General features: G+C 41.7%; 2 protein-coding genes across 4 annotated transcripts in view; one reads left to right on the forward strand and one right to left on the reverse strand.

Moving 5' to 3' along the window:
- naf1 (nuclear assembly factor 1 homolog (S. cerevisiae)) overlaps positions 1–26,998 on the forward strand; it is a 186,790-nt gene that overhangs the window by 52,468 nt on the left and 107,324 nt on the right. For both annotated transcript variants that reach the window (XM_073042990.1, XM_073042991.1), the window contains exon 4: positions 8,082–8,175. In XM_073042990.1, the coding sequence (XP_072899091.1) occupies positions 8,082–8,175 (94 nt within the window). The remainder of the gene's footprint in view (positions 1–8,081; positions 8,176–26,998) is intronic.
- LOC140726506 (uncharacterized) lies at positions 10,985–17,431 on the reverse strand. Of its 2 annotated transcripts, XM_073042988.1 has the most exons (3): positions 15,763–17,431; positions 12,291–12,377; positions 10,985–11,993 (listed from the first exon to the last, which is right to left on the reverse strand). In XM_073042988.1, the coding sequence occupies exons 1-2, from the start codon at positions 16,834–16,836 to the stop codon at positions 12,333–12,335; spliced, it is 1,119 nt and encodes a 372-aa protein (XP_072899089.1). In that variant the 5' UTR covers positions 16,837–17,431; the 3' UTR covers positions 10,985–11,993; positions 12,291–12,332. The 2 variants fall into 2 exon arrangements, with proteins under 2 accessions (XP_072899089.1, XP_072899088.1); XM_073042987.1 differs by lacking the exon at positions 12,291–12,377 and having other exon boundaries at positions 15,763–17,390.

Consider the following 26,998-nt stretch of genomic DNA (forward strand, 5'->3'; position numbering starts at 1 on the left):
TACTGCCTATTTATTTTTCTTATTATATTTATAACTTACAATGCAACTTCACTTCTCTCCCATTGGCTCTTGTGCATTCCTATTTCCTGAATATGTGCCGGGAGGGAGATTAGTGGAGAAGGATGAATGGACAAGGGAATTGTGGGGGGTAGCGGTTCTCGCAGAAATTAGAGAGTAGAGGTTGGGGTTGGGGGAGGTGAAAGCAAAGATGCATTTGGTGGTAGGTTCCCGTTGAAGATTATGGAAGTTGCAGAGAATGATTTGGGCAGCTTATGTCATGGATTGGATATGGTGGCAGAACCTCAGCACAAAGTAATCTGATTTACCTTGGTGCAAGCTGAAATTTGAAGAAAGGCTGGACAGGTTGATAACAAAGATTACGACTTCTATTTCCATTATATTTATTTTAAGGGGGAAATTGGGGTTTATTAAAGAATGGGTGCTAGCGATACAAAAGATATGGCAACTACAAGAATGTGTGAAGTACCAAACCAAGACGTAGAACATAGAACAGTACAGCACATTACAGGCCCTTTGGCCCACAATGTTGTGCTGACCATCAAACCCTGCCTCCCATATACCCCCCCCCCACCTTAAATTCCTCCATATACCTGTCTAGTAGTCTCCTAAACTTCACTAGTGCATCAGCCTCCACCACGGATTCAGGCAGTGCATTCCACGCACCAACCACTCTCTGAGTGAATAACCTTCCTCTAATATCCCCCCTGAACTTCCCTCCCCTTACCTTAAAGCCATGTCCTCTTGTACTGAGCAGTGGTGCCCTGGGGAAGAGGCACTGGCTGGTCACTCTGTCTATTCCTCTTTATATCTTGTACACATGGAGCAGTTCATGTTACTGTGCTTTTATGTGACCGAAATCTTGGAATCCCATTGTATTACAAGAAAAGGGAGTTGAGGTCTGCTGGTGTTCACCAATGGAAAAAGGCCAATATTGACTTGTCAGTGTATCCACGGCAACTTGGTTTGCATTTGCTATTGACTGTCTTTCAGAAATATCACTTGTTTATAAAGGCTGTTCAATGCAATTTCCCATTGTGTTCTCAAACAATAACATAATGTTTCTTTTAAAAAAAGGTAGTAGCCATTTTAATTGTGTACATAGCAGTCAATCAAATAACTGATGAGCAGTGGTGGTTAGCGTAATGCTATTACAGCTCAGGGTGTTCCAGAGTTTGGAGTTCAATTCCTGCACTGTTCTGTAAGGTGTCTCTGTACGTCCTCCCTGAGGAATGCGCAGTTTTCCTCCCACAGTCCAAAGACATACAGGGATGGTTACTTGGTTATTGTAAATTGTCTGGTGATTTGGTTAGGGTTAATCTGTTTTGTCAGGGGCTGCTGGGATGCCCTAGCTCGAAGGGCCAGAAGGGCCAATTCTGCGTTGCACCATTAAATAAGTAAGTAAATAAATCAATGCAGTAGTAGTCCCTACAGTCCCTTAATCCTTCGGTGCCATTCAGTGATACGTTAGTTGATCCTGTGATTCATCTACTTTCCTTCTGTGCTTACACATGTTCTTAATCCTTTAATGTCCAAAAATCTGTAACTCTGCAATGAGTGTTCTCGATAATGAAACACCTGCAGTCTCAAGCTAGAGAATTCCCAAGAGGCATTACCAAAAGTTGAAATGCAACTGAATCATGAAATTTTCTTAAGTTGTTTGTTGTTGTTTCTACTGTTGTATTGGCCTGTTAATGCAAATTACCAAGATTAAACCACATCTGGTGCCACGTGTACAATTTTGATTTCCTAATCTAAGGAAAAGGGGTGGCCGGGGGGGGGGGGGGGGAGATAAGTCTCTATCAAAAGAGGTGTAGGGTGCTACTTCCCTCTGCTAGCCTGCAGGTCACCCTTAGCACCTGCTTAGCTCCTAGATCAGTCACATGAAGCCATGGGAACAGGCAGTAGGTAGATGGTGCATATCACAAGTCCTGGTTCTGTGACCACTGACAGTCTTTGAAGGGTTTTGATAATGGCTGGGGTCACCCATCTTGTTAATGCACTGCCCAGAAGAAGGCAATGGCAAATCACTTCTGTATAAAAATTTGCTAAGAGCATCCATGGTCAAAGTTTGTGATCGCCTCCATCATACAACACAGCAGGTAAAGAAGATGATGATGGAAGTGTATAACTGCCAGTGAGGGAGCGCTGAAAACCTTCTCCCGGCATATTGATGGGTTGGTGAGATTGGGTCAGCAAGCTTGTTCATTAGAGCTGAGAAGGATGAGAGGGAATTTAGATGAAATGTAGTCTCCTTACTATTGAAGCATGGGTTCCAACTTGCTTTATGCCACTGACCAATGCCATTAAGCACATGGACCCCAGGTTGGGAACCCCTGTTCTAAAGGATCAGCTTTATTCCTGTGATGAGAGGATTGTCTTAGCAAGAGAGGCTAGACAGTTTGTCTGTTCCTTGAAGTTTAGAAAAGCAGGGATTGTCTTCTTCAAATATGTAAGATCCAGCAAACATGACAAGGTGGATGTTGAGAGTCACAGAAAATGAAGAGCTGATCATTTAAAATTGGGGTGCATAGCATAGCAGTTTTTCTTCTCTGAGCATAATGAATCTCTGAAATTCTCTGCTGAAGGTGATGGAGACCAGATCATTAGAAATATTTAAGATAGGTACATAAATACTGAGCAATTGAGGGTTATGGAGAATTGGCATAAAAGAGAAGTTGAGGTCAGCATAGATCACCTATTATTACTCTAAATAGTAAGTGAGACTTGAGGGGCTGAGTTTCCTTCTCCTCCGCCTCCTCGACCTCCTCGTCCTTCTTCTGGTTTCTCAGATTCTCCTATTTTGACAGGATATGATAAGCTGGATGCAGGGAGGATGTTTCTTCTAACTGGGGGTACTTTCTGCATTTGAAAGACTGAGGTGAAATGAGATTTTTTCAATATTGGATGGTGAATTTGTTGCTTTATCTACAGCAAAAGGTGATCAAGGCCGAGTCACTGAATATATTTAAGAAGGAGACTGACTTAAGCTGTAAAAGAATGAGAAACTGTCCTTAAATAGGGGATCAGCCATGATTCTAGGGATACAGAGTGGAATGATTTTTTTAATTTCAATATTTCTGTCTATTAACTTGCATATTTTTAATGTAGTGAATTTCCTCCTGTTTTCTCTTGCTAAACATGTAGTGGAGTGGAAAGTATTAAAAGGAGGGATGTATGACTTCTGAGAGGTTGCAATATTTTGCCTATTAACATTGAATGTAGTTTTACACAAGCTCATAGCTTGAAAACTGAGTTTGACATTAATTGCTTAGAATTGCTGGCAATTTACTAGCTTTATATTTATGCCAATTAAAGTGATGTATTACATTTTTTCCCTTGAGGGTGGAGTACAGTGGGTAGCTCAGGTTAAATATTTTGCAAAGTCAATGTGGACTTACTGTAGGTGTGATTTATAAGAAGCCAGACACTTAGCCACCTGTAAGGGAAATATTATTGGATATTTATTTAGTATCTGGTAAATATGTTTCCCTATGTATTTCACTTGAAAGCAGATTTTGATGTATGCAAAGTTAATCAAAGAAATCAGGTGCTGGAGTTGACAGCTTGCAAATGAATGTGGTATGTGGCAGTTGCTTTGTTCTGAAGGATTTGAGCTTGTAAGTCCTCTGGGCTGTGAATTTTAGAGTGGTTGCATGCCAGTTTATTTAAAAGTAAGTTCATTTTTAAATTTTATTCATTAGAGATGATCAGAAGTAGAAAGTAAATAGGAGGATTGATTAACACATGCACAATGCTGGAGGGAATTAGCGGACCAGGCAGCATCTACTGAAAAGAGTAAACAGTTGACGTTTCGAACCGAGGCCCTTTTTGGACTGTCCTGATGAAGGATCTCAGCCTGAAACATTGACTATTTACTCTTTTCCATAGACGCTGCTTGGCCTGCTGAGTTCCTCTAACATTTCGTGTGTTTTGCTTGGATCTCCATTATCTACACATTTTCTATTATGAAGTGGATTGATTAAGTTTTCATCGTCACTTGGTATGATATATTGTTATCTTGTGAAAGAAATGCTAAGTGCGCTATTCACTTTTTTCTGTTAGCCACTTATTTTGTGTGGTTGTTTCTTCAACACTGAAATTACAATATGTTGTGTGGTATTGGCTCTTTGTTCTGTTGAAGCAATTTAGCATTTCTGTCCTTGCTTCATTGGACAGAGAGTAGTCTTTGGGTATAAAACTTTGAGCGATACAGTTTTATCCTTTGCTAAAAGCTTCCAAATTGCAATAATTGCTCTTATTTCTAAACAACTTGTTTTGCAAACCCACTGTGATATACCATAGATCTATGTGTAGAGATCACATGGGATGCTGAAGTTCTACTATTTCATTTGTCAAATATGTACTGGAATTTAGCAGAAAATGTGTAGAAATACTCTTAGTAATAATCGTATGAGATACATGTCAGTAAGAAGGAAAGATTCTAAAGGAGGGATGAGCTAACCAAGAAAGTTAATGAGAGAAGTTAAAGGACAAAATGTTTGATCTGAAGACAGATAAATTCAGAATCCAACAAAGAATGATTAAGAAAAAACCAAGAGGAAGAAAACTAAGGAAAATAATGACATTTTGTATCAGCCGTGGCGGAAAGTGTCATAAACATCCCATTAATATTGAATAGTGTGGGACAGAAATGATGAAAAATCACTTTAAAAAATAGGCAGACTAACAGAGACAAGATGGCTTGTATTCTGTGATTCAAAAATAAATGGCTACTGTGTAAACTTTCAAACATTTTTGGGTTCTGTAGATGTTCTAGGGGCTAGAAAACTGCTTGTGTGATGTCCCTATTCCAAAAGGAGTGGCAAAAAACTGGTAATTATGGGCTGATTGATGCAACATCATTTGTTGGTTAAAAGACTATTACCAAGGAAATAATAGCAGTACATTTGGAAAACCATAATGAAATTATTTACTTATTTAGAGATACAGCACAGAATCAGTCCTTCCGGTTGTTTGAGCTGTGCCGCCAGCAGCTCACCTATTTAGCCCAAGTCTAATCACGACACAATTTACAATGACCAATTAACCTACTAACTGGCACATCTTTGGACTGTGGGCGGAAACCGGAGCACCTGCTCGTGCACTCACAGGGAGGACGTATAAACTTCTCACAGATGACATTGGAATTGAACTCTAAACTCTACCCCAAGCTGTAATAGCGTTGCACTAACTGCTGCGGTGCCATGATGCCCCATTAAGCAGACGGTGTGGATTCATGAAGGAAAAATCACATCTGACTGATTCATTAGTTTTTAGAGGAATTATTGACCAAAGTGGATGGAGAGGAATTGGTATTTCCAAAAAATATTTAACAAAGGTTCCAAACAATGTTGAGTCACAAGTGAAGAGCCCATGATGTTTGAGGTAACATACTATCATGGATGGAGGATTGACGATAACCATTGGGGTACAGCAGGGATCAGTGGTGGGACTGCAGCCATCTAATTGTCATATTTATAATGTGGAGAAAGGAAGCAAATACATAGTAGTCAAATTTGCGATGAAGTTAAAATAATTTGAAACTAGAGCTGCAAGAAGGATACAAGCTGTTTGTAGAGTTATTCAAAAGTTAAGTGACTGGGAAAATAGAGTATAACAATGAGGAAATATGAAATTGTTCATTTTGGAAGGGAGAATAGAAACTGCAGAAAGAGCACAAAGGGATTTGTGGGTCTTTGTGAATTAATCACAATGCTAGCATGAATGTATAACAAATAATAGGAAGGTGAGCGGAATGTTAGTGCCTTTTAAGGAGAGATGGAGGGGGTGAGGTATTAAAGTCAGTGCATCTTACTGCAAATTTGCAAGGCACCAATGAAGACCACATCTAGAGTACTGCAAGTAATTTTAGTCTCCTTATTTACAAAAATGTTATTTCATTGGAAGCTGTTCACAGAAGGATCATTAAGATGATTCTTGGGTATAGATTGTCCTTTAAGGGAAGGTTGAATTGGCTAAGACTCAATTGGAGTTTAGGTGAATGAGAGGTAATCTTTTGTGAAGCATAAAACTCTTTGGGGGCAAGCTAGGATAGTTCATCGGGAAGAGACTTGAACCAGAGCACATGGTCTTGGAATAAAGGAATGCCAATTTAAGTCTTGAGTTGAGGAAGAATTTCTTTCTTTGGATGTAGTGAGTTTTTGGAGCTTCTTGCCACAGACAATAGTGGTGGTAGAATAATTTATGTAGATATAAGATTAACCTTGATTTCTGCTCAGGAAATAGAGGATTATGAGGAGAGGAAATGGTTGAGATATTGTATCAGCTGTATCCTATTCAATGATGGCAAAGGCTTAAAGGTTTGAATGGCCTGCTCCATTTGTCACCTCTTATGATTTTATGGTATCATGGTTATTACAACACAGAAGGTGACCATCAGATCCACGTGGGCTCCCAAAAGAGCAATTTAATAAGTTCCAACCCACCTCTTATTTTCCTGTAGACCTGCAAATTAATATCACCCCTATGAATATATGAATATGAATATGAGAATGAATATATTTGCACGCCAAATGAAGAGACAGTAAGATCTTTTACTTAACCCTGATTTCACATCAGGAAAACTGTACAGCTTGCCTTCCTTCATCTCCAGCTACAGCTTGCATATTGATGTTGGTCAGCTCTGACTGGTTGTGAACCTCCATTAGACTTGGCAATCAGTGAGCAGTATAGTTCTCAGGATCTGTTTTGAGTATGTGGCAGGTACTGAATTTCAGGTGTTAATTAGTAGTTTTTAGGTCACGCTGTTGAGTGCCATCATGTTATCACGTTACTTAGGGATTATATAAATCTTAGCATGCTTCTTCAAGTCTCTGTGAATGCAATAGCAGTGTGAAGATTCTTGGGAATTTTCAAGTGGTAAGCACAACCATTTACCGAACTGTTGCAATAGAATGTGTTATTGCAGCAATAAGATGTACTGTGGTGTTACGTACCCCGTAACTGGGTCACTTACCAGCAAAGATAGAGAGGTCCGTTGAAGTCTGATGGTACTATTTTTAAAAGTCTTTATTTATGAAGGGGCACAAAAATAAGATTAATACAAACATTCAGATAATATACGTCGTCAATACTCAATCTAAAAGCGCGGGTATAATCATAATCATCAATAAGAAATAGCTCTATCGTTTGTCTAGGGGATACTGTATTGTCCGATGGGAAAATAAAAGTCAGTTGTCATTCAAGATGCAGCTTTTGTTGGGTTGTAGAGAGAGACAGTCTTAAACTTGCCCGTGTCCTTTATGAGGCCAATCCGTTGAGTCGGGGGAGTTGGTTCCCCGTTGTTAGTTCAAAAATCGTTTTCCGTGGTACCAGCCACCGGCTCCCAGGCAAGGGAACCGAATGCACGTGGCTTCCTTCAAATGGCTTCCCGCTATTACGGGATCACTAGTGTTTCTTCTGGTGCGTCTGAGGGGGCTGTTCCTACAGCCCCTCTTTTATCCTGACTTGCAGGGTTGTAGATGTCAATCAGGTTGAGGTGATGATGCAATCTCTCCCCGTCACCCAGCCCACTTTGCCCGAAGGCTGTCACGTAGCATAGGATCGCAATCCACAAACGTGTCTCCAAAAGACAATGGCCAATATCTCGTGACTTTACATCGCTGGGGAACGAGGCAATTTTCACGTCTCTCCCTCATTTCCTGGGTCCCCTGACCCAACCCAATAGTGCTCTTGCAATTCTCACAAAGGAGGGGGCTGCGGGCATAACAGTGGCGACCCACTTTCTGCGCAGGCGAACCGGCTCACAAATAGCCAGCGCGCGGGGGGAGACTTTGGTAATGCACCTCTGACGTCATTTCCGCCCGGAGAGTGCGGGTGCTAGGGATTAAATGCCAGCGCCGCAAAGTTTGAATAAACTAGTCTCGAAATGACCTACCGACTGCGTGTCGTTATTTCAGCGCTGTGTGTAGCACATCGCTACAGTACTATGATTATTCAAAGAAAGAGTACAAAATTAGGTGTGCATCCTGTTTTCTGTGACTACTGGAGGTTTAATATATTAAAGACTTAAATTGTATTGATTTTTTTTTTAAAATTAGGATTTGCCAAAAGTTGAAGAACTAAATATTGTTCTCACTGAAGAGGTACTAATGGAGCCCATTGGGATTGTTTCCAGTATTATTGATCAATTAGGTAAGTGAATTTATACATCAAATCATCACTCTTAACTGTACTTGGGTAATGTATCACATAAAAATATCAGCATTTATATCAGTTCTTTATAGTGATGCATAGTATTGCATTTATTTTTCAGGAGGGTCTTTCACTTTGACAATCTGGAGGATTGTTCACTGACAGCTTGCCTTTGACTATGCCCAGAATGCCAGGCATTTTTTTCCTTCAAGGGCAGCATGTTCCTGTTAGGTTGAGGGTGGACACACCAAGTTCTGGGAACCCTGGCTGATGTGATATCAAGATTCTAGTCTGGAGAAAGAAGGAAGCAGACATTGTACTTAAATAGCTGAGTGCAAATAAATCCCTTGATGAATATAATTTTTTTTAAGAGCAGGCTTAAGGGAGAAATCAGGAGGGCAAAAAGATGAGATGGAAGAGGCAGGCAGAGTTTAAGATAATCCCAAGAGGTTCTTCAGGTATATTAACATTAAAGTGTGACAAGACACTAGGTCATCTTAAAAGCCATCAAGGCTACCTATATATGAAGCACAAGAGATAGCTGAGATTTTTAATGTCTATTTGTCCTCAGTGTTTACTAAGAATATCATGGAAACCAAAGAAATTAGAGTAATAAGTCGTGAGGTTTGGAACATATGCGTATTAGTAGGAAGAAGGTATTTGCAGCCTTGAAGCACATTAAGGTGGGCAGATCCCCAGGGCCTGACTAAGTGCATCCGTGGAGCGTATGGGAGGCCAGGGAACAAATTACAGAGGCCCTTGTAGATACGTTTGCTTTATTGATAGCCACTGGTGAAGTCCTAGGAGATTGGAGGGTAGCTAATGTTGTTCCGTTGTTCAAAAAGAGCCTGACTTCAGATGTAGGGATGTTACTGGATGTAATTCTGAGGGACAAGATCTACCATCTCTTGAATAGTCATGATATTCAGCAATAGCATGGTTTTGTGCGTGAGAGGTCATGTTTGACATGTCTTTTGAATTTTATGAAGAGGTAGCAAAGGGAATAGATGAAGATAGAGCAGTAGATGTTGTCTTTCTGGACTTATGTGAAACACTTGGCAAGATTCTGCATGGCAGACTAATCTGTAAGGTTAGGTCACATGGGATTTGGGTGGAGCTTGTGAGGTGTGATCAGAATTGGCTTGGTGATAGGAACAGAGGGTGATGGTTGAAGGTTGATTCTGACTGGAGGACTGTAACCAGTGGCACACCCCAGGGATCAGTGTTTGGATCTCTGTTATTCATTATTTATGTAAATAATTTGGATATAAATGTACATGGCACAATTCTCAAGATTGCTCATTTTACTAAATTAGGGAGGTCTTTTAATAATGAGGCAGGTTATAATAAATTACAAAGAGGTTTAGATCAGTCGGGGCAGTGGGCTGAGGAATGACAAATGGTTTTCCACTTAGATAAATGTGAGGTGATGCATTTTGAATATTCAGACCAGGGTAGGACCTATACAGGGCAAGTCACTGACAAGTATTGTGGAATAGAGGGTCTACTACAGTGGGAGTTCAGGTGCGCAGTTCACTGAAATGGCTGCATATATCGATAGGGTAGTGAAGGGACGCTAAATGCTTTCATCAGTCAAGGCATTGAGTTTAGGAGTAGAAACATTATTGGTGAGGACATATTTGGAGTATTGTGTACAGCTTTGGTCACCCTATTATAGGATAGGCATTGTCAAGCTGGAGAGGGCGAAGAAGAAATTTATGAGGATGTGGCCTGGACTGGAGAAGTTGGACATTTATTCATAGAACATAGAATAGTACAGCACATTACAGGCCCTTCAGCCCACAATGTTGTGCCGACCCTCAAACCCTGCCTCCCATATAACCCCCCCACCTTAAATTCCTCCATATACCTGTCTAGTAGTCTCTTAAACTTTACTAGTGTATCTGCCTCCACCACGGACTCAGGCAGTGCATTCCACACACCAACCACTCTCTGAGTGAAAAACCTTCCTCTAATATCCCCCTTGAACTTCCCTCCCCTTACCTTAAAGCCATGTCCTCTTGTACTGAGCAGTGGTGCCCTGGGGAAGAGGTGCTGGCTGTCCGCTCTGTCTATTCCTCTTATTATCTTGTACACCTCTATCATGTCTCCTCTCATCCTCCTTCTCTCCAAAGAGTAAAGCCCTAGCTCCCTTAATTTCTGATCATAATCCATACTCTCGAAACCAGGCAGCATCCCGGTAAATCTCCTCTGTACCCTTTCCAATGCTTCCACATCCTTCCTATAGTGAGGCGACCAGAACTGGACACAGTACTCCAAGTGTGGCCTAACCAGAGTTTTATAGAGCTGCATCATTACATTGCGTCTCTTAAACTCTATCCCTTGACTTAAGAAAGCTAACACCCCATAAGTTTTCTTTAACTACCCTATCTACCTGTGAGGCAACTTTCAGGGATCTGTGGACATATACCCCCAGATCCCTCTGCTCCTCTACACTACCAAGTATCCTGCCATTTACTTTGTACTCTGCTTTGGAGTATTCCCTGGAGTGCAGGAGAATGAGCTGTGACCTCATAACTCATGACATGGCTAGGAGGGGTGACGAGATCCTACTACAAAGTGAGATCAGGGGATTAAGTGCCAAATTAAAAGACAGGACCTCCAGAGTTGTGATCTCAGGATTGATAACCATGTTATGTGTTAGTGGGATCTAGGTTATACAGTTTAACGTGGTAAGGAGATGGTGCAAGAGGAAGGGCTTCAGAATTTTGGATTATTGGCCTCTCTTCCAGGGAAGTTGAGACCTGTACAGAAGGGACAGTTTGCAGCTGAACTGGAGGGTGTCGTGGTTACTTGAAATGACTTGGAGACACAGACAATTCTTCAAGAAAATTAAACCTTTATTTGCAAACAAAGGCTGAGGCAATCAATGAACTTGTCACCGAAAGCCCACCGAGCTCCGGTGTACAGCATTCTTTATAGTAATTTCTTATCTCAGTTACATTTCGGTTTTATCAGCATACCCAATCAATTTTTAGTTGCATATCATCTATATATGAATTAATTAATCGCTTTTGCCTAGCCCGCGGTACATCACCATTGTTTTTCACCCGTTCGCATTGGGGCCTTATTCGTGGCCAAGATTATGTTTTTCAGACAACCTCCCTCACATTACATTCCTGCTCGCAGCATCCTGTCCGCCACCGTTATCTCGTACTAAACAAAGGCTGAGTGTAATACATGGGATACATCGCAGCTAATGGTGTTGCAAAACAAGCAGGTGTTCTGTAAGTGCCATAATATGCAGCTAAGAGAGTACAAAGTATCTAGTGAAAACAACACATAACAAAATGTGCCTAGTAAAATAATACATATTAATATTCGGTATCTAGAAGTGATTACATAGTATAGTAAATAGCTAATACATAGTGATTATAGTTCAGGTATATATAATGATTATATCAGGTATATTTCTCAATATAATCCCCCCTTTGAGACCCACAGGGTCTCACACAGAAAGAGAACACTCAGAGGCCGTGCACCAAAGCCAAAATAAAGTCCAGCATTTTAATCCCAAATTTGGGTCAACTACAATTTCCATACTCGGAGCTCAAAATGATCTCTCTCTGTTATCCTAGGCTGTTGAGCCAAAAACCTGTCCCTCCGTAGCTGAGACAGGAAAAAAGACTCAGACACCTTTACAGACTAGTGTCCACATCATTAACACCTTCCAGTCCGCTTGATGCATCGTGCAGACTGTAACAGTACATCATCGGCTTTTCTCCTTGTCTAGGGTCAGATTCAACAATTTCCAGGAGCATCGGGAATTGTTTTGCTGTCGCACGCATTATCAAAGTCTTGAGACATGGAAAAAAACAGCACAGAATAAATGCACAACTTATCAGCACAATGCCTGCAGTCATTGCAAATTTAATCAGCCACGCACCCCATCCCCCTAGTTTGCTTTCTAACCAGTCAAACCACCGATGCCCAAATCCTGCATTCTGTTTGACCTCCTTCCGCAGATCCTTTAATTTATTCATTGCTCTGGTGAAAGACCCTTCTGGGCTAGTATTATTCGGTATGAAAGTGCAGCATTGATCTCCAAACATCACACACACACCCCCTTTTTCTGCCAAAAGCCAATCCAGTACCTGTCTGTTTTGCCACGCCATCCTGCTAGTTGCATCCAGCTGTTACCCTAAGGCCTCCAGCGCATCGTCAGTGTAGTTGATGAACCTCTGTTGATTGTAGTATATATAATTTATCCATTCAACATTTTTGCTTACCCCAATCATAGGTATGATAGCTTCCCAGTGAGCATCTCATGCGGTGTCAGGCATGTCACTCGATTAGTTTGCATGCGGTAACTCATCAATGCTAACGGTAAAACATCGACCCAATTAAGTTTAGTGTCTGCACAAATTTTGTTTAGTTTGGCCTTCAGAGTGCCATTGATTCTTTCCACCATGCCCTGTGACTGTGGGTGGTACACACATCCAAACCTTTGTTTTATTCTCAGTACTTGTAATACCAATTTGACCACCTTTTGGATGAAGGCCGAACCGCTGTCCGAGCTAATCTCCGAAGGTATTCCAAACCTTGGGATCACTTCATTTGTCAGGAACCTTACCACTGTTCCTGCCCCTTGATCCTTCGAGGGTATTGGCTCTACCCATCTGCTGAACCTGTCAATTACCACCAGAATGTATCTTTTTCCTCTTACCGTCTTTATCATATCTACGTAGTCGATCACCAGATGTCGAAATGGTCCTTCAGGCACGGGTATGTGACCTATTGGGGTTGCAATCCCCCTTCGAACATTATTCTGTGCACAAACCTCACACTGTGCTAAAATATAGTCTACCGAAGCCTGTAAATAAGGCGACCAGAAACCATCCTTTTTTATTTTCCTTATTACTTCCCCCCTTGCACAATGGTCCACTCCATGTGCTTCTGAAATTAGGATAGTCAGCAAAGGAGTAGGAGCTACCCACAAACCATCCTCTGTGCTCCACAGGCCTTCTAAGTTCTGCTTGGCCCCCCCGTCGCCTCCACATTGTCTGTTCTGCCAACGTTGCCCTACCTTGCATTTCAACCAGGTCCTCTATCATGGGTTCTGGCTTTAGGCTTACCTGGGGTGCAATAATAACTGATGTACACCCAGACGCTTTCCTGGCTGCTTTGCTTTTCCTGTGCCTGTCTCTTGTGTTAGAACCGCTGTGACATAACCCTTCTGTCGGTTGGATACATACAAATGAAAAACCTTCTCGTAGTCAGGCAAAGCTGGTGCTGACTGCAATTCCTGCTTAATAGTATTGAAAGCTATCTCCGCCTCTCCATTCCACTGTAAGCCGTTCTTCAAATTTGTATGTCTTGCTTCTTTCATTATCTTTCTCAAAGGTGCCACAATCTCAGCATATTCTCCTATCCAATCTGAGCTATATCCTGTCATTCCCAGAAACGTCATCATCTGCCCTACTGTTTGGGGCTTTGGAGCCTTCGATATCGCCTCAATCTGACTCGGCGCTACTGCCTTTACGCCTTTAGATACCATCCTTCCTAAATATTCCACCTGCTGCTTACAAAATTGCAGCTTTTTCTTAGATACTTTATGCCCTCCATACGCCAGTTTCTCTAAGAGTATCACAGTATCCCGTTCACACTGCTCTTCACTTTCAGAGCAAATCAACAAATCATCCACATACTGTATCAGTGTACTTTCCAACGAAATGCCATCCAAATCTTCCTTCAATACTTTATTAAAAACATGTGGTGAATGCTTAAATCCTTGTGGCATTCTAGTGTAGGTGTACTGGTTGCCTCTGTATGTAAATGCAAACAAATACTGACACTGTTCGGCTAGGGGAATGCTGAAGAAAGCCGAACACAAATCAATTACTGAAAAGTAGCTTGCTTCTGGCGGGATATTAGTCAGCAGTGTGTGTGGATTCGGGACCACTGCTGCCACATCCTCCACTACCTCATTCACTGCTCGTAAGTCATGCACCAGTCTCCATTTAGACCTGTCCGCTTTTGGGACAGGCAACAGCGGAGTATTGCAGGGGCTGTTTACTCTCTTAAGCACTCCTGCCGCTAACAGTCCCTGTATTGTCGGCGCTATACCTTCCTCTGCTTCCGGTCTTAAGGGATATTGTGGTCTCCTAGGTGGAACTGCTCCTTTCTTTAACCTTACCTCCACCGGACTGGCTGTTTCTATTTTCCCCACGTCCGTGTCATGTTGCGACCACAGAATAGATGGCAACTTGTCCAATATTTTATTTTTCTGCCGACCCCTTGCCTGCCCCAACAACGGCATGTGTGGCTGAGGAGTTACTTCAACTTCCTTCATAGTTCCTGTTACATCTATGTTTACCTCTATCTTAATGTAGTTGTTGTCTCCGGATATCCATACCTCAGGCATAACCTTTCTCCAAACCGTTACAGTGCTTACCTGCTTTACCATGGGTCCTAAGTCTTTAGACTGGTATCCCTCATTTACCAGCAAGGTTATGTGGGGTACAGCTTCCGGTATCCTGTACCATTCTTTCAAGAAGGTATTCCACCTGACTTGCAGGGCTGCCCCCTGCTTCCCAATTACTATGGCTTCCCCTTTTAGGTGTTGTCGAATATCTGTCCTCATGTTCCATCTCCTCTCTACCTCCTTATTCTGAGCCTCATCGAAAATTACAGTACAATGTAACTCAGATTTGGGCGCTACAGCCTCAGGTAATATGGCCTGCACACCCTGTTTCCACTTTTCCCAGGTATCCCAGATCTGATCTTCTATGTCCCCTATCCAAAAAACATTGGCTCTCTTATCTTCTCGCACTATCAATTGAGCCCCTGCTCTTTCACACTTAACCCATTTCTGGTGCATTCTAATTTTAATTCCAGTTTCAATAAAGCATCTCTGCCTAACAAATTAATCGGAGTTCCTTTAGATACTAGTACTGGTAAGACAATTCCTTTATTTCCCATTTTCAAATGCACTGGAGCCATGCACTGTGTCAACTGTGTTTTCCCCGAGAACCCTACCGTCTTAATAAATTTTCCTGACATGGGAAGGGCATACTGTGGCTGTACACAAGTGTACGTGGCTCCAGTATCTATCATCATTGGTGTCAGTTGCCCTTCTAACATAACCTGAACCATAGGTTCCTCCTCTGCCTCCCTCGTTATCATTGGGTAATGTCCCTTCCTACTCGAGTTCTCGGGGCACCCCCAATACCTTGCATAGGGATTTACAGGTCCGCTCGGACCCCCAGGAGCTGGCATGTAGCCAAACTGTGGCTCCCTTGCCATCGGCTCCTGCTAATATGAGACAGGCCATGGTTTAAATGGGCAGTCTTTCTTCATGTGTCCAGGCTGGCTGCATCCCCAGCACAATCTTTCTGCCTCTCTTTTCCCCTGTCTCCTCACTAATCCTCTCTGCCCATAACTCCTCTGCCCCCCTCCTTGGGAGTTCCAGTCCTGTCTGGACTGTTGCTTAATTCTACTCTGTCCCCAATAGGGCATCTGTGGAAATGTTCCGCCGGAGACATTCATTATTGGCATGGGGTTTTCTGGCCCTTGACTGACAGAATGACCGGTTCCTCCATCTAATGGTGTAATGGCTGTACTCACACTAGTGATGGCTGGCAGCATCTTTTTGCTTTTGTCTTTGTCCTTCTTTTTCAGTTCTTCGAGCTGCATTTGCAATAGCTTTCGCTGCACCTCTTCTTGCTGCTCAGCCAGCTTTCGTTTGTCTCTCCGATATTTCTCCACTGCGTGGACTATGTGATCACTGAATGCTTGTGGGGTCAGTGATGACAGCCCAACCACCTCCTCCAATTTAGACTTGACCTGCGGAGGCATTGCATCCAAAATGCTTTGTCGGAACAGTGAGTTCAGAAACAAGTTATTTTCCACCTCTTGCTCAGTCTCCAGTCTCCACTTTTTCAACTGGTTTTCTACATAGGCTGCTGGGTTTTCAGTGTCTCCCAGTAGTTCCCCCTTTAAGGCTTTGGGGTCTACTCTGGGTGGATAAAGCTTCCTGAGGGCCTGCCATACCCTCTGTCTCACTGGATCAAAATTGGCCCCATCAGTCTGTGGACTGTCCACATTCTGTAAGCCAGCCATCTCCATCAGTTCTTTCAACTTGAAAGTTCCCATCAATCTTATCAGCAGTGCCTTCAAATCTCCCATAGCCAACAATCGTCCCATTGTTTCCTCCTCAAAGGCTCTAATCCACTTTCCTGCCCCCTCGTGCAGACTAGGCAGAGTATTTTTCAGCCCTTCCAGGTCCTGGGATCCCCAAGGGATATACTGTACTTGTCCTGATCCCTTTACCAGCAGTGGCAGCATTTCCTTCTCCCCGTTCCATGTAATCAAGCTTCCTTCCTCACTTGGTTCTTTATCTATTGCTGGCCCTAGTACTACTGGCTGCCACTCATACCTTCCTGGGGTATACCTTCTTCCTTGCTCCTTCTCCACTCTAGTCCCCTCTTCCATCTCCAATATCTGCTTCTCCGTCCTCTCTCGTATTTCCTCCAAACTCTCGTCTCCTACCTTCCTCCAACTTCCTCTCAACTCACTCCATTCTTGCTGTCTAGATGATTCCTGTTCTCTTCTCGTCTGTCTGTCTCTACAGTATAACCGATACTCCTCATAATCCCTCTTCTCTCTCAGCTGCTGTAGCCTTTCCACTTCTCTTTCCATCTCCCTTCTTTCCTGTTCTATCTTTATCTTTTCTCCCTCTATCTCGTTCTATATCGCCGCTTTTTTCCTTCTCGTATTGTTTTTTTTCCTCCTCATTATCCCAAACTTGGACTTCTCCCTGCATGTTTACTGTTCCCGTCAGCAAGGGGCACTGCTTAGGGGTTCCTTCCTCATTATAGGGAGGGGGTTTTTCTGTTTCTTTCGCATCCGGGTACGGAGCTGAAGCCAGCTTCTCACCGTACCCTCCTCTCTCTCTAACAGGCTGTTTTTCCAGCACCTTAGTGTCTTCCTCGTTTGTAATCAACATTCTACCTGTCCTCCTCAGCCTTTCTCCCTCCGTTCTGAAGAGTTTTAGCACTTCCATTTCTCGTTCTCTTTTTTGCCCTCTTTTCTTAGATTTATCTTTTGGTTTGTAATTTTTTAATTAGTCCCTCCATTTCTTCGCACAAACTTACATCAAACGTTCCTTCTCTTGGCCACTTTGTGACCAGGTTTTTGGTTCTTTTTTCCCATTTTTCTGAAGTTTTTGTGATCTCATATTAACGGGAATTTTTTGCTCAGAATCTCTACTGCCATTCCTTCACCTGTCGTGTTATTCTCTCTTTTTAAGGTATTTCAGAGATTCACAGTTTGTTTACTGGATAATATTATTTACTCTAATTCTATGCCTAGTCTATTCTGTTCTGCCGGTGCAGACCTCTATTCAGAGCGGTACCCACAGAACTTGCTCTTTGCACCTCGTCTGTTCAGACCCTTATCTCTTAAGGCGGTATCCACGAGGATTTTCTACTCTAATTCTATTCTACTTTTCCTTACCCTGCCCGTGCAGCCCTTCGCTCTATGCGAAGCGGTATCCACAGGGATTTACTCTACTTTTCCTTACCCTGCCCGTGCAGCCCTTCGCTCTGTGCGAAGCGGTATCCACAGGGATTTACTCTACTTTTCCTTACTCTTCCCGTGCAGCCCTTCGCTCTGTGCGAAGCGGTATCCACAGGGATTTACTCTACTTTTCCTTACCCTGCCCGTGCAGCCCTTCGCTCTGTGCGAAGCGGTATCCACAGGGATTTACTCTACTTTTCCTTACCCTGCCCGTGCAGCCCTTCGCTCTGTGCGAAGCGGTATCCACAGGGATTTACTCTACTTTTCCTTACCCTGCCCGTGCAGCCCTTCGCTCTGTGCGAAGCGGTATCCACAGGGATTTACTCTACTTTTCCTTACCCTGCCCGTGCAGCCCTTCGCTCTGTGCGAAGCGGTATCCACAGGGATTTACTCTACTTTTCCTTACCCTGCCCGTGCAGCCCTTCGCTCTGTGCGAAGCGGTATCCACAGGGATTTACTCTACTTTTCCTTACCCTGCCCGTGCAGCCCTTCGCTCTGTGCGAAGCGGTATCCACAGGGATTTACTCTACTTTTCCTTACCCTGCCCGTGCAGCCCTTCGCTCTGTGCGAAGCGGTATCCACAGGGATTTACTCTACTTTTCCTTACCCTGCCCGTGCAGCCCTTCGCTCTGTGCGAAGCGGTATCCACAGGGATTTACTCTACTTTTCCTTACCCTGCCCGTGCAGCCCTTCGCTCTGTGCGAAGCGGTATCCACAGGGATTTACTCTACTTTTCCTTACCCTGCCCGTGCAGCCCTTCGCTCTGTGCGAAGCGGTATCCACAGGGATTTGCCAACACCACGTGGAATTTTTCTTAACTTAACTTCTTATTAACTTATTTGTACTTACCCTCACTGCAGTGTTCTTGATCAATCCTCTGAGCCTCCTCTGTTAACCCCCAATTCTGCCAGATTCTTTGGACCGGAGGGACCCTTCGGCAGTGGTTCCACACTTCTGAGACTCCAAGACCTCCCCAAAGCCAACAGAATTCTTAGTCCAAATTGTCGCAAAAAGCGCTTACCTTTTGTTTGGGTGCACCCTTAATTCTGTTAGCCTTATGGGGGTCCCTAGAGGACTGGGAAGCGTCCCCAATCTGCCGTTTCTTTTCCGCGGGTCTCTTTCCGACCCTGCTCGTGGTCGCCAATTTTGTCGTGGTTACTTGAAATGACTTGGAGACACAGACAATTCTTCAAGAAAATTAAACCTTTATTTGCAAACAAAGGCTGAGGCAATCAATGAACTTGTCACCGAAAGCCCACCGAGCTCCGGTGTACAGCATTCTTTATAGTAATTTCTTATCTCAGTTACATTTCGGTTTTATCAGCATACCCAATCAATTTTTAGTTGCATATCATCTATATATGAATTAATTAATCGCTTTTGCCTAGCCCGTGGTACGTCACCATTGTTTTTCACCAGTTCGCATTGGGGCCTTATTCGTGGCCAAGATTATGTTTTTCAGACAACCTCCCTCACATTACATTCCTGCTCGCAGCATCCTGTCCGCCACCGTTATCTCGTACTAAACAAAGGCTGAGTGTAATACATGGGATACATCGCAGCTAATGGTGTTGCAAAACAAGCAGGTGTACTGTAAGTGCCATAATATGCAGCTAAGAGAGTACAAAGTATCTAGTGAAAACAACACATAACAAAATGTGCCTAGTAAAATAATACATATTAATATTCGGTACCTAGAAGTGATTACATAGTATAGTAAATAGCTAATACATAGTGATTATAGTTCAGGTATATATAATGATTATATCTGGTATATTTCTCAATAAGGGCAACTAGTACCCTAGCAGGAAGGTTTGCTTATACTTTTGGGCGGGGGTTAAACTAGAGTTGCAAGGGGGTGGGAACCAGAGTGCCAGAACAGATAGTGGAGTGGTTGGGGAGAAAGACGTTGTTAAGCCAGTCTACATACAGAGTCAAGAGTCAAAAGGTTGAGCATGGTGGGACTTATGTTCTGAGCTGCATATACTTCAATGCTAGCAGTATTGTAGGAAAGTCTGATGAGCGTAGGGCATGGATCAGCACGTGGAATTATGTCATTCCAGCCATTAACGAGATTTGGTTATTGGAAGGACAGGACTGGCAGCTGAGTGTTCTGGGTTCCATTGTTATAGACAATTGTTATGTTTTGATGTACATACCAGGCAAGATGGCGGCGCGACGCTGCGCGCAGCGGCCACTTCAGGAATGAATATCTGTTATCTGTAAGTAGGGGCCATGTCCAATCCTGATTTGATGGAGACGGACGTGTGAAGCACGAAGGAATATCTGGTGAAACTTTTGAAATGCCTGTTTCGCTGCCGCTGCTACTGTGCGATCAGAAAAATCTCCGGGAGGAAGGCCCCGAATCCTCGACTTTGCCGGTCGCTTGGCGGCTGGTGCCGGGGTCGAAGCGCTCGGCAGAGATGGTGCTCGGTGTCGGAAGGCTGGTCGGAGGCTCGAAGTTTTCGGACGGACTCGGAGTTGGCTGTGGTCGGGGCTCCCAAAGTGCTGTATCGGCAAGCTGCGGTGCTAGAGGTTCATGGCAGGAAGAGTTTTTCTTCCTTCTATGGGCTGTCGGGACTTTGAGACTATCTTTTTAAAACCGTGCCATGGACTGCTCTTTATCAGATTACGGTATTGCTTTGCACTGTTGAAACTATGTGTTACAATTATGTGGTCTTTGTCAGTTAGTCTTTTATCAATTACGGTTTTTGTCTGCACCGTTGAAACTATATGTTAACTATAACTATACGTAACTGTGGTTTTGTGTAGGTCTTGTAGCTTTAGGTTTGTCTGATGGATTTGTAGTTCCTTTCCGGGGAACGTGCTAAGATGGTAGCGTGATATCGATATGCAGCAGCCTCTCCGGACTCTGGATTGCGGATTATCAAACGTTATGTGATTTTTCTTGTGTGGTCTGCTTTGTGCTTTTTTCGTGATATCATTCTGGAGAACGTTGTCTCATTTTTTAACTGCATTGTATTTGTGGTTATAAATGACAATAATCTGAATAGACATTAATGATTGGCGAGGATTAAAGGGTGAAGGATGGCATTACTAGTCATGGAAAATGTTACGGCAGTGCTCAGACAAGGCAGACTAGAGAGCTTGTTGAGTGAGGCTTTATGGGTAGAACTCAGGAATAAGAAAGATATAGTTACTTTAATGAGATTAGATTATAGACCACCTAGCAGTCTGCAGGACTTAGAGGAGCAAATTTGTCAAAAGATCGCATATTGTTGCAAGAAACAAGGTTGTGACAGTGGGTGATTTTAACTTTTTCCATATTGATTGGGACTCACATACTGTAAAAGAACTGAATGGGGAAGAGTTTGTTAAATGTGTTCAGGAAAGTTTCCTTAATCTATAGAAGTCACTACTAGAGTGAATACATTACTAGATCTTCTGTTAGGGAATGAGACAGGATAGATGACAGATTTGTGTAGGGGAAACTTTGTATCTAGTGATCATCTTTCCTTTCATTTCAAGATAATTATGGAAAAGGATAAGTTTGGTCCTTGGGTTGAGATTCTGAATGGCCAATTTTGATGGTATCAGAAAGGATCTGGCAAATGGGACAGGTTGTTTTCTAGCAAAGGTGGGAGACCTTTAAAAGTGAAGTTTTGAGAGTACAGAGCTTGTATGTTCCTGTCAGAATAAAAGACAAGAATAACAGGTTTAGGGAAAATTCAAGATCCTCAGAGAGAATATTTGTTATTATTTCTGCTTTATTAAAGGGGCCTTCAGTTCCAGATTTACTTCCAAGAGGAAACATCATCTAGCCTGCTGAGACCCTTAAGAATCTTGTTTGTTTCAGTCGTCACTTTTCATACTTCTGAATGCTACTGAATACAAGCCTGACTTTTCCCGAGGTTGGGGTGACAAACCTTTTTGAGAGTGTGTGCCCTAATTGACGACAATCTTCTAAAAAAAATTCTCTCGTGCTCTGGTATCTTGAACAGAGGTCATCATTGATTATTGAGTTATTAACAATTATTGTGGATTTTTTTTAAGAAAAAAGGAAGCATCCTGTTGCTCATTGATATGTATTATTTGTTTTGCTATTAATTGCTTTATTAATTGTTTTGCTATTAATAAAAGTATTACAGAGACGTTAAAATTAAATTTAGAAAACCTGTTCAAAAATTAATACATTAATCTTTTAAAAAGACAATTGAAAAATAAGTATTCATGGGATGCTAAACTGCATACAGTATCTACCATTATTATCACTGATTATCTTGTGTTCACTCATAACTGAAAGAAGAAAAAATTTAAGCAGAAAAAAGCAAAAGCCAACTGGCCCATCCGTTTACTATCCAAATACTTATGTGTACAGCAGGGTTCTCAGCTTGTAAAAAAGCGATTTGCTGCCTCATTTGGCAGTAAAGGTACTCACTATATATATCTTTTTATTATGGGTGGATTTTAAAGAATTGAGGGACAGAGCTGCATGATGCATGCCCACACAATCTTTGTGTATGCTACCGTAGTCACATGTGCCACAGGTTCACCACCCCCATCCTAGACTTTATACCACCTTTTCAACCAGTCCCTTCAGCAGTTATGTCATTCAGTTTCATCTGGTTGCTACTCTGTTATAAACCTTTTGTTCTCTCGGCACTCTTCCGTCCTAGCTCTTTCTCTGTAACTTAAATTACTTTTTAAAATCTCCAACACCTTCCAGTTCTGATGAAAGATTATTGACTTGAAACATTAACCCTGTTGCTCTCTGTTAGAACCTACCTGGCCCAGAAGGTATATTCAACACTTTCTTTATGTATTGCAGTAAAAATAATGTTGACACATTAATGCTACTGCGATGTATGTAATATATTGATGTAAGTATTATTAAATCAAGATTTTCATCATTCGGTAGGAAATTTATGAAGTACAGAATTGTGTTGATCTTAACGGTGTTCCATTTTCCTGATTATTGTTTGATGATACTTAAGATTAACTTGTGACTATGATATGGAGCCTGGCAACAGTTTCTGTTGAGAGGGACCTGTGTGTGTCTCCAAGGAAGTTGTATTAGAAATTGTACTTAGAGCATATGTGGTCCACTTGGCAGGAGGAACATTCCAGAAAGCTTGTTTGTTAAAGTGAGAAATATTAACTTAATTACAATAACCAATGTTTATTGTCCTTTTTATAAATCAGTTGGCCTGAATAAGCTGTAGTCCTTAATGAGATAAGGTGACTTGTGTTGTTTGAATTTTTAATTGTTAGAACAATTTTGAACAGTAGCACGCACACAGCTTACTCTAGCTTATTTACTAGATTACATATTTGGAATCAATATTTGTATAGTCTGACACAGAATGTTTGCACTCCTTAGTTTAGTACTGTTTATATTTCACTCAAACTGTCACCACGAGTATCTCCTCAGTGTTGCTTGTCCATTCATAGAGTAGAATATAGCTTAGCAATCACATTAATGTTGTCCTGTCTTGTCACTAATTAACAGTAACAAATTATAACCAAAATGTAGATTGCTAGATTATTTTTTAAAAAACAAGAGATTTGTGGAGTTTTTAAAAATATGCAATTAAAGTAAATTGACAACTTGTGTTTGGGGTTCCTGACTTGCAAATTTTTTTTAATGCTTATTCTAAGCTGAGACTTCCATTTATCTGTACGATTAAAAGGCTTACCTTGCTAAGTCAAAGAGCATCAAGGATCAACTTGTTCTGAAATATCGTTTTTGGACATAAACTTGGATTCCCTTCTATAAAAACTTTCTGTGAACTGATTGGAGTAGAACAATCAATAATTTTCTTGGTATTTTCATGCACCTGGGCAGTGGATCACCAGGCTGATCGAATTCAGTTTTATGATGTAAGCTATTAAAACATAGAATAGAGTAGATGGCTAAAACTAAAAGAATAAGCAGTGGCAAGTAATTTATTTATTAAATAATACCCTGCTATATAATACCTTATGTAAATCTTCCCAAGCAAATAAAAAATGCAAGTCTTGGAAAATATTTATGATATTTGTAGCATGAAAGAAAAATTCTCCCTACATTGCAATAAATATGTTTAGGTTAATTACACACTCAGTTACGTATTGTTTACTAATTTTCAGAGTTTGCCAATTTAACTTGTTTATTGCAATTTGAATCATAAATGAAGCCTGCTTCCTGGAGTGACAGTCAGTAAAATCATAATATTTTCATTTAAATATGTCAAAATTCAACTACCTTGAGATTCATTTTCTTGCAGGCATTGACAGGGAAAAGTTAAATAAAATAGAATTTTATGATAAACTCTACATAAACCAACAGAGGTTGACAGACAACTAATGTGCAAAAGAAGAGAAACTAAATAAAAATAATACTGAGAACATAAGTTGTAAAGAGTTCTTGAAAGTGAGTCTGCAAGTCAGAGTAGTAGTGAATGAAGTTATTCAAGCTGGTTCAGGAGCCTGGTGGTTGTTAGATAATAGCTGTTGGTGTACATGGTGTTGTGGGTCCTAAGGCTTCTATACTTCCTGCCCGATGGTAGTAGGGAAGAGGGCATGGTCTGGATGGTGGGGATCTTTAAGCTTTCTTGTGGCAGTGCTCCATGGAAATGTGCTCAGTGGTGGGGAGGACTTTGCCTGCGATGGACTGGGCTGTGTACATAATTTCTGTTTAATTTAGTAATCCTTAGTCTTGATTGTTTGCTAATCTGCAACCTATTTTTTGCACTGAAGCAGAAACAGATTTTTATACTTTGTAGCTGGAGGAAAAGTCTGTTCAAGATGCTTTTTTCCTGTGTGCACACTGCCTACTTTATTAATACATTTTAATCCAACAGACATCTGTGGATTATAGCGGGATGAAGGATCAGAGATTTCTTTTGACTAATTAATGCAAGAGGAATATAAAGCTGAGGGAGATTGTTGGTATTATATGCAGAAAAAGAAATGGGGATAGTAGTTGCCCCAAATGTATTTTTTATGGGCAAATTCCTTCAAGCTGATAGCATGGAATTTAAAAAAAGCCTTGGAATGTAATAGCAGCAGGCTGCTTGGTGGAGCTTGCTCTGAGCCATAGTGCACCTCACTCAACATATCTAATTCCTAACCCCAGTCGCCCTAGATCCGAACAAGTTACCTCTGAACCAAGCTCTAATATCGACAGCGCAGGCTGTGCAACAAGTGTGAGGAGCCCAGCCTTTGTCTTGGTCGCCAATTTTACACCCAGAGTAGAGCTCATAGGCTTACTTAATACAAACCCCATTTCCAGAAAAGTTGGGATATTTTCCAAAATGCAATAAAAATAAAAATCTGTGATATGTTAATTCACGTGAACCTTTATTTAACTGACAAAAGTACAAAGAAAAGATTTTCAATAGTTTTACTGACCAACTTAATTGTATTTTGTAAATATACACAAATTTAGAATTTGATGGCTGCGACACACTCAACAAAAGTTGGGACAGAGTTAAAATAAGATTGAAAAGTGCTCAGAATATTCAAGTAACACCGGTTTGGAAGATTCCACATTAAGCAGGCTAATTGGTAGCAGGTGAGGTATCATGACTGGGTATAAAAGTAACGTCCATCAAAGGCTCAGTCTTTGCAAGCAAGGATGGGTCGTGGCTCACCCCTTTGTGCCAAAATTCGTGAGAGAATTGTTAGTCAGTTCAAAAGGAGCATTTCCCAATGCAAGATTGCAGAGAATTTAGGTCTTTCAACATCTACAGTACATAATATTGTGAAAAGATTCAGAGAATTCAGAGACATCTCAGTGCGTAAAGGGCAAGGTCGGAAACCACTGTTGAATGCAAGTGATCTTCGAGCCTTCAGGCGGCACTGCCTAAGAAACCTTAATGCTACGGTGACAATTATTGCCACCTGGGCTCGGGAGTACTTCGGAAAACCATTGTCACTTAACACACTTAACACAGCTGCATCTAGAAATGCAACTTGAAACTGTATTATGCAAGGAGGAAGCCATACATCAACTCTATGCAGAAACGCCGGCGAGTTCTCTGGGCCCGAGCTCATCTCAGATGGACCAAAAGACTGTGGAACCGTGTGCTGTGGTCAGATGAGTCCACATTTCAGCTAGTTTTCGGAAAAAACGGGCGTCCAGTTCTCCGTGCCAAAGATGAAAACGACTATCCTGATTGTTATCATCGAAAGGTGCAAAAGCCAGCATCTGTGATGGTATGGGGATGCATCAGTGCCCACGGCATGGGTGAATTGCATGTATGTGAAGGTACCATTGACTCTGAGGCGTATATTAGGATTTTAGAGAGACATATGTTGCCATCAAGGCGACGTCTCTTCCTGGGATGTCCATGCTTATTTCAGCAGGACAATGCCAGATCACATTCTGCACGGGCTACAACAGCGTGGCTTTGTCGACACAGAGTGCGTGTGTTTGACTGGCCTGCTGCCAGTCCAGATCTATCTCCTATTGAAAATGTATGGCACATCATGAAGAGGAGAATCAGACAACGGAGACCATGGACTGTTGAGCAGCTGAAGTCTTATATCAAGCAAGAATGAACAAAATTTCCAATTGCAAATCTACTACAATTAGTATCCTCAGTTCCAAAACGATTAAAAAGTGTTATTAAAAGGAAAGGTGATGTAACACAATGGGAAACATGCCTCTGTCCCAACTTTTGTTGAGTGTGTTGCAGCCATCAAATTCTAAATTTGTGTATATTTACAAAGTACAATTGTTAGTAAAACTATTGAAAATCTTTTCTTTGTACTTTTGTCAGTTAAATAAAGGTTCACGTGAATTAACATATCACAGATTTTTGTTTTTACTGCATTTTGGAAAATATCCCAACTTTTCTGGAAATGGGTTTGTAAAAGGACTCGTGTTGCATCTTTGAGATTTAAGTGTGTACTCTCCACAAATATAGCAGAACGTATCACATCTGTTGCAACATTGGCGAGACATTTTGCTATCACAAATACTCCTAAAAGTACAATTACGTTATTATAATGAGTACACGCAATATGCTATGTGCGTAGAACATGTGCATCAATGTGATCGTAAACTGATATGCATGCAAATGCAAAACCTAGAACGGTGTGTGTGTGATACTTTTATAACATTTCTGAGACCTGTCCTGCCATGCAGCATTTGCCCGGTCTAAGAGAGAAAATTTTACATTGTGGGCAATATTTTAATTGACTTGAGTTATGAATTGAAATAACAAATACAGGCGATTTAAAAAAAAAAGTTGCATGATAGGGAAATTTCATGGTGATTTTCATGAACAACAGCCGGAAGTCCATCAGATACACCCAGAAGCAAATCTTTGTTGTC

This window comes from Hemitrygon akajei, chromosome 4, assembly GCF_048418815.1.
Source record: "Hemitrygon akajei chromosome 4, sHemAka1.3, whole genome shotgun sequence".
Classification (NCBI taxonomy): Eukaryota; Metazoa; Chordata; class Chondrichthyes; order Myliobatiformes; family Dasyatidae; genus Hemitrygon; species Hemitrygon akajei.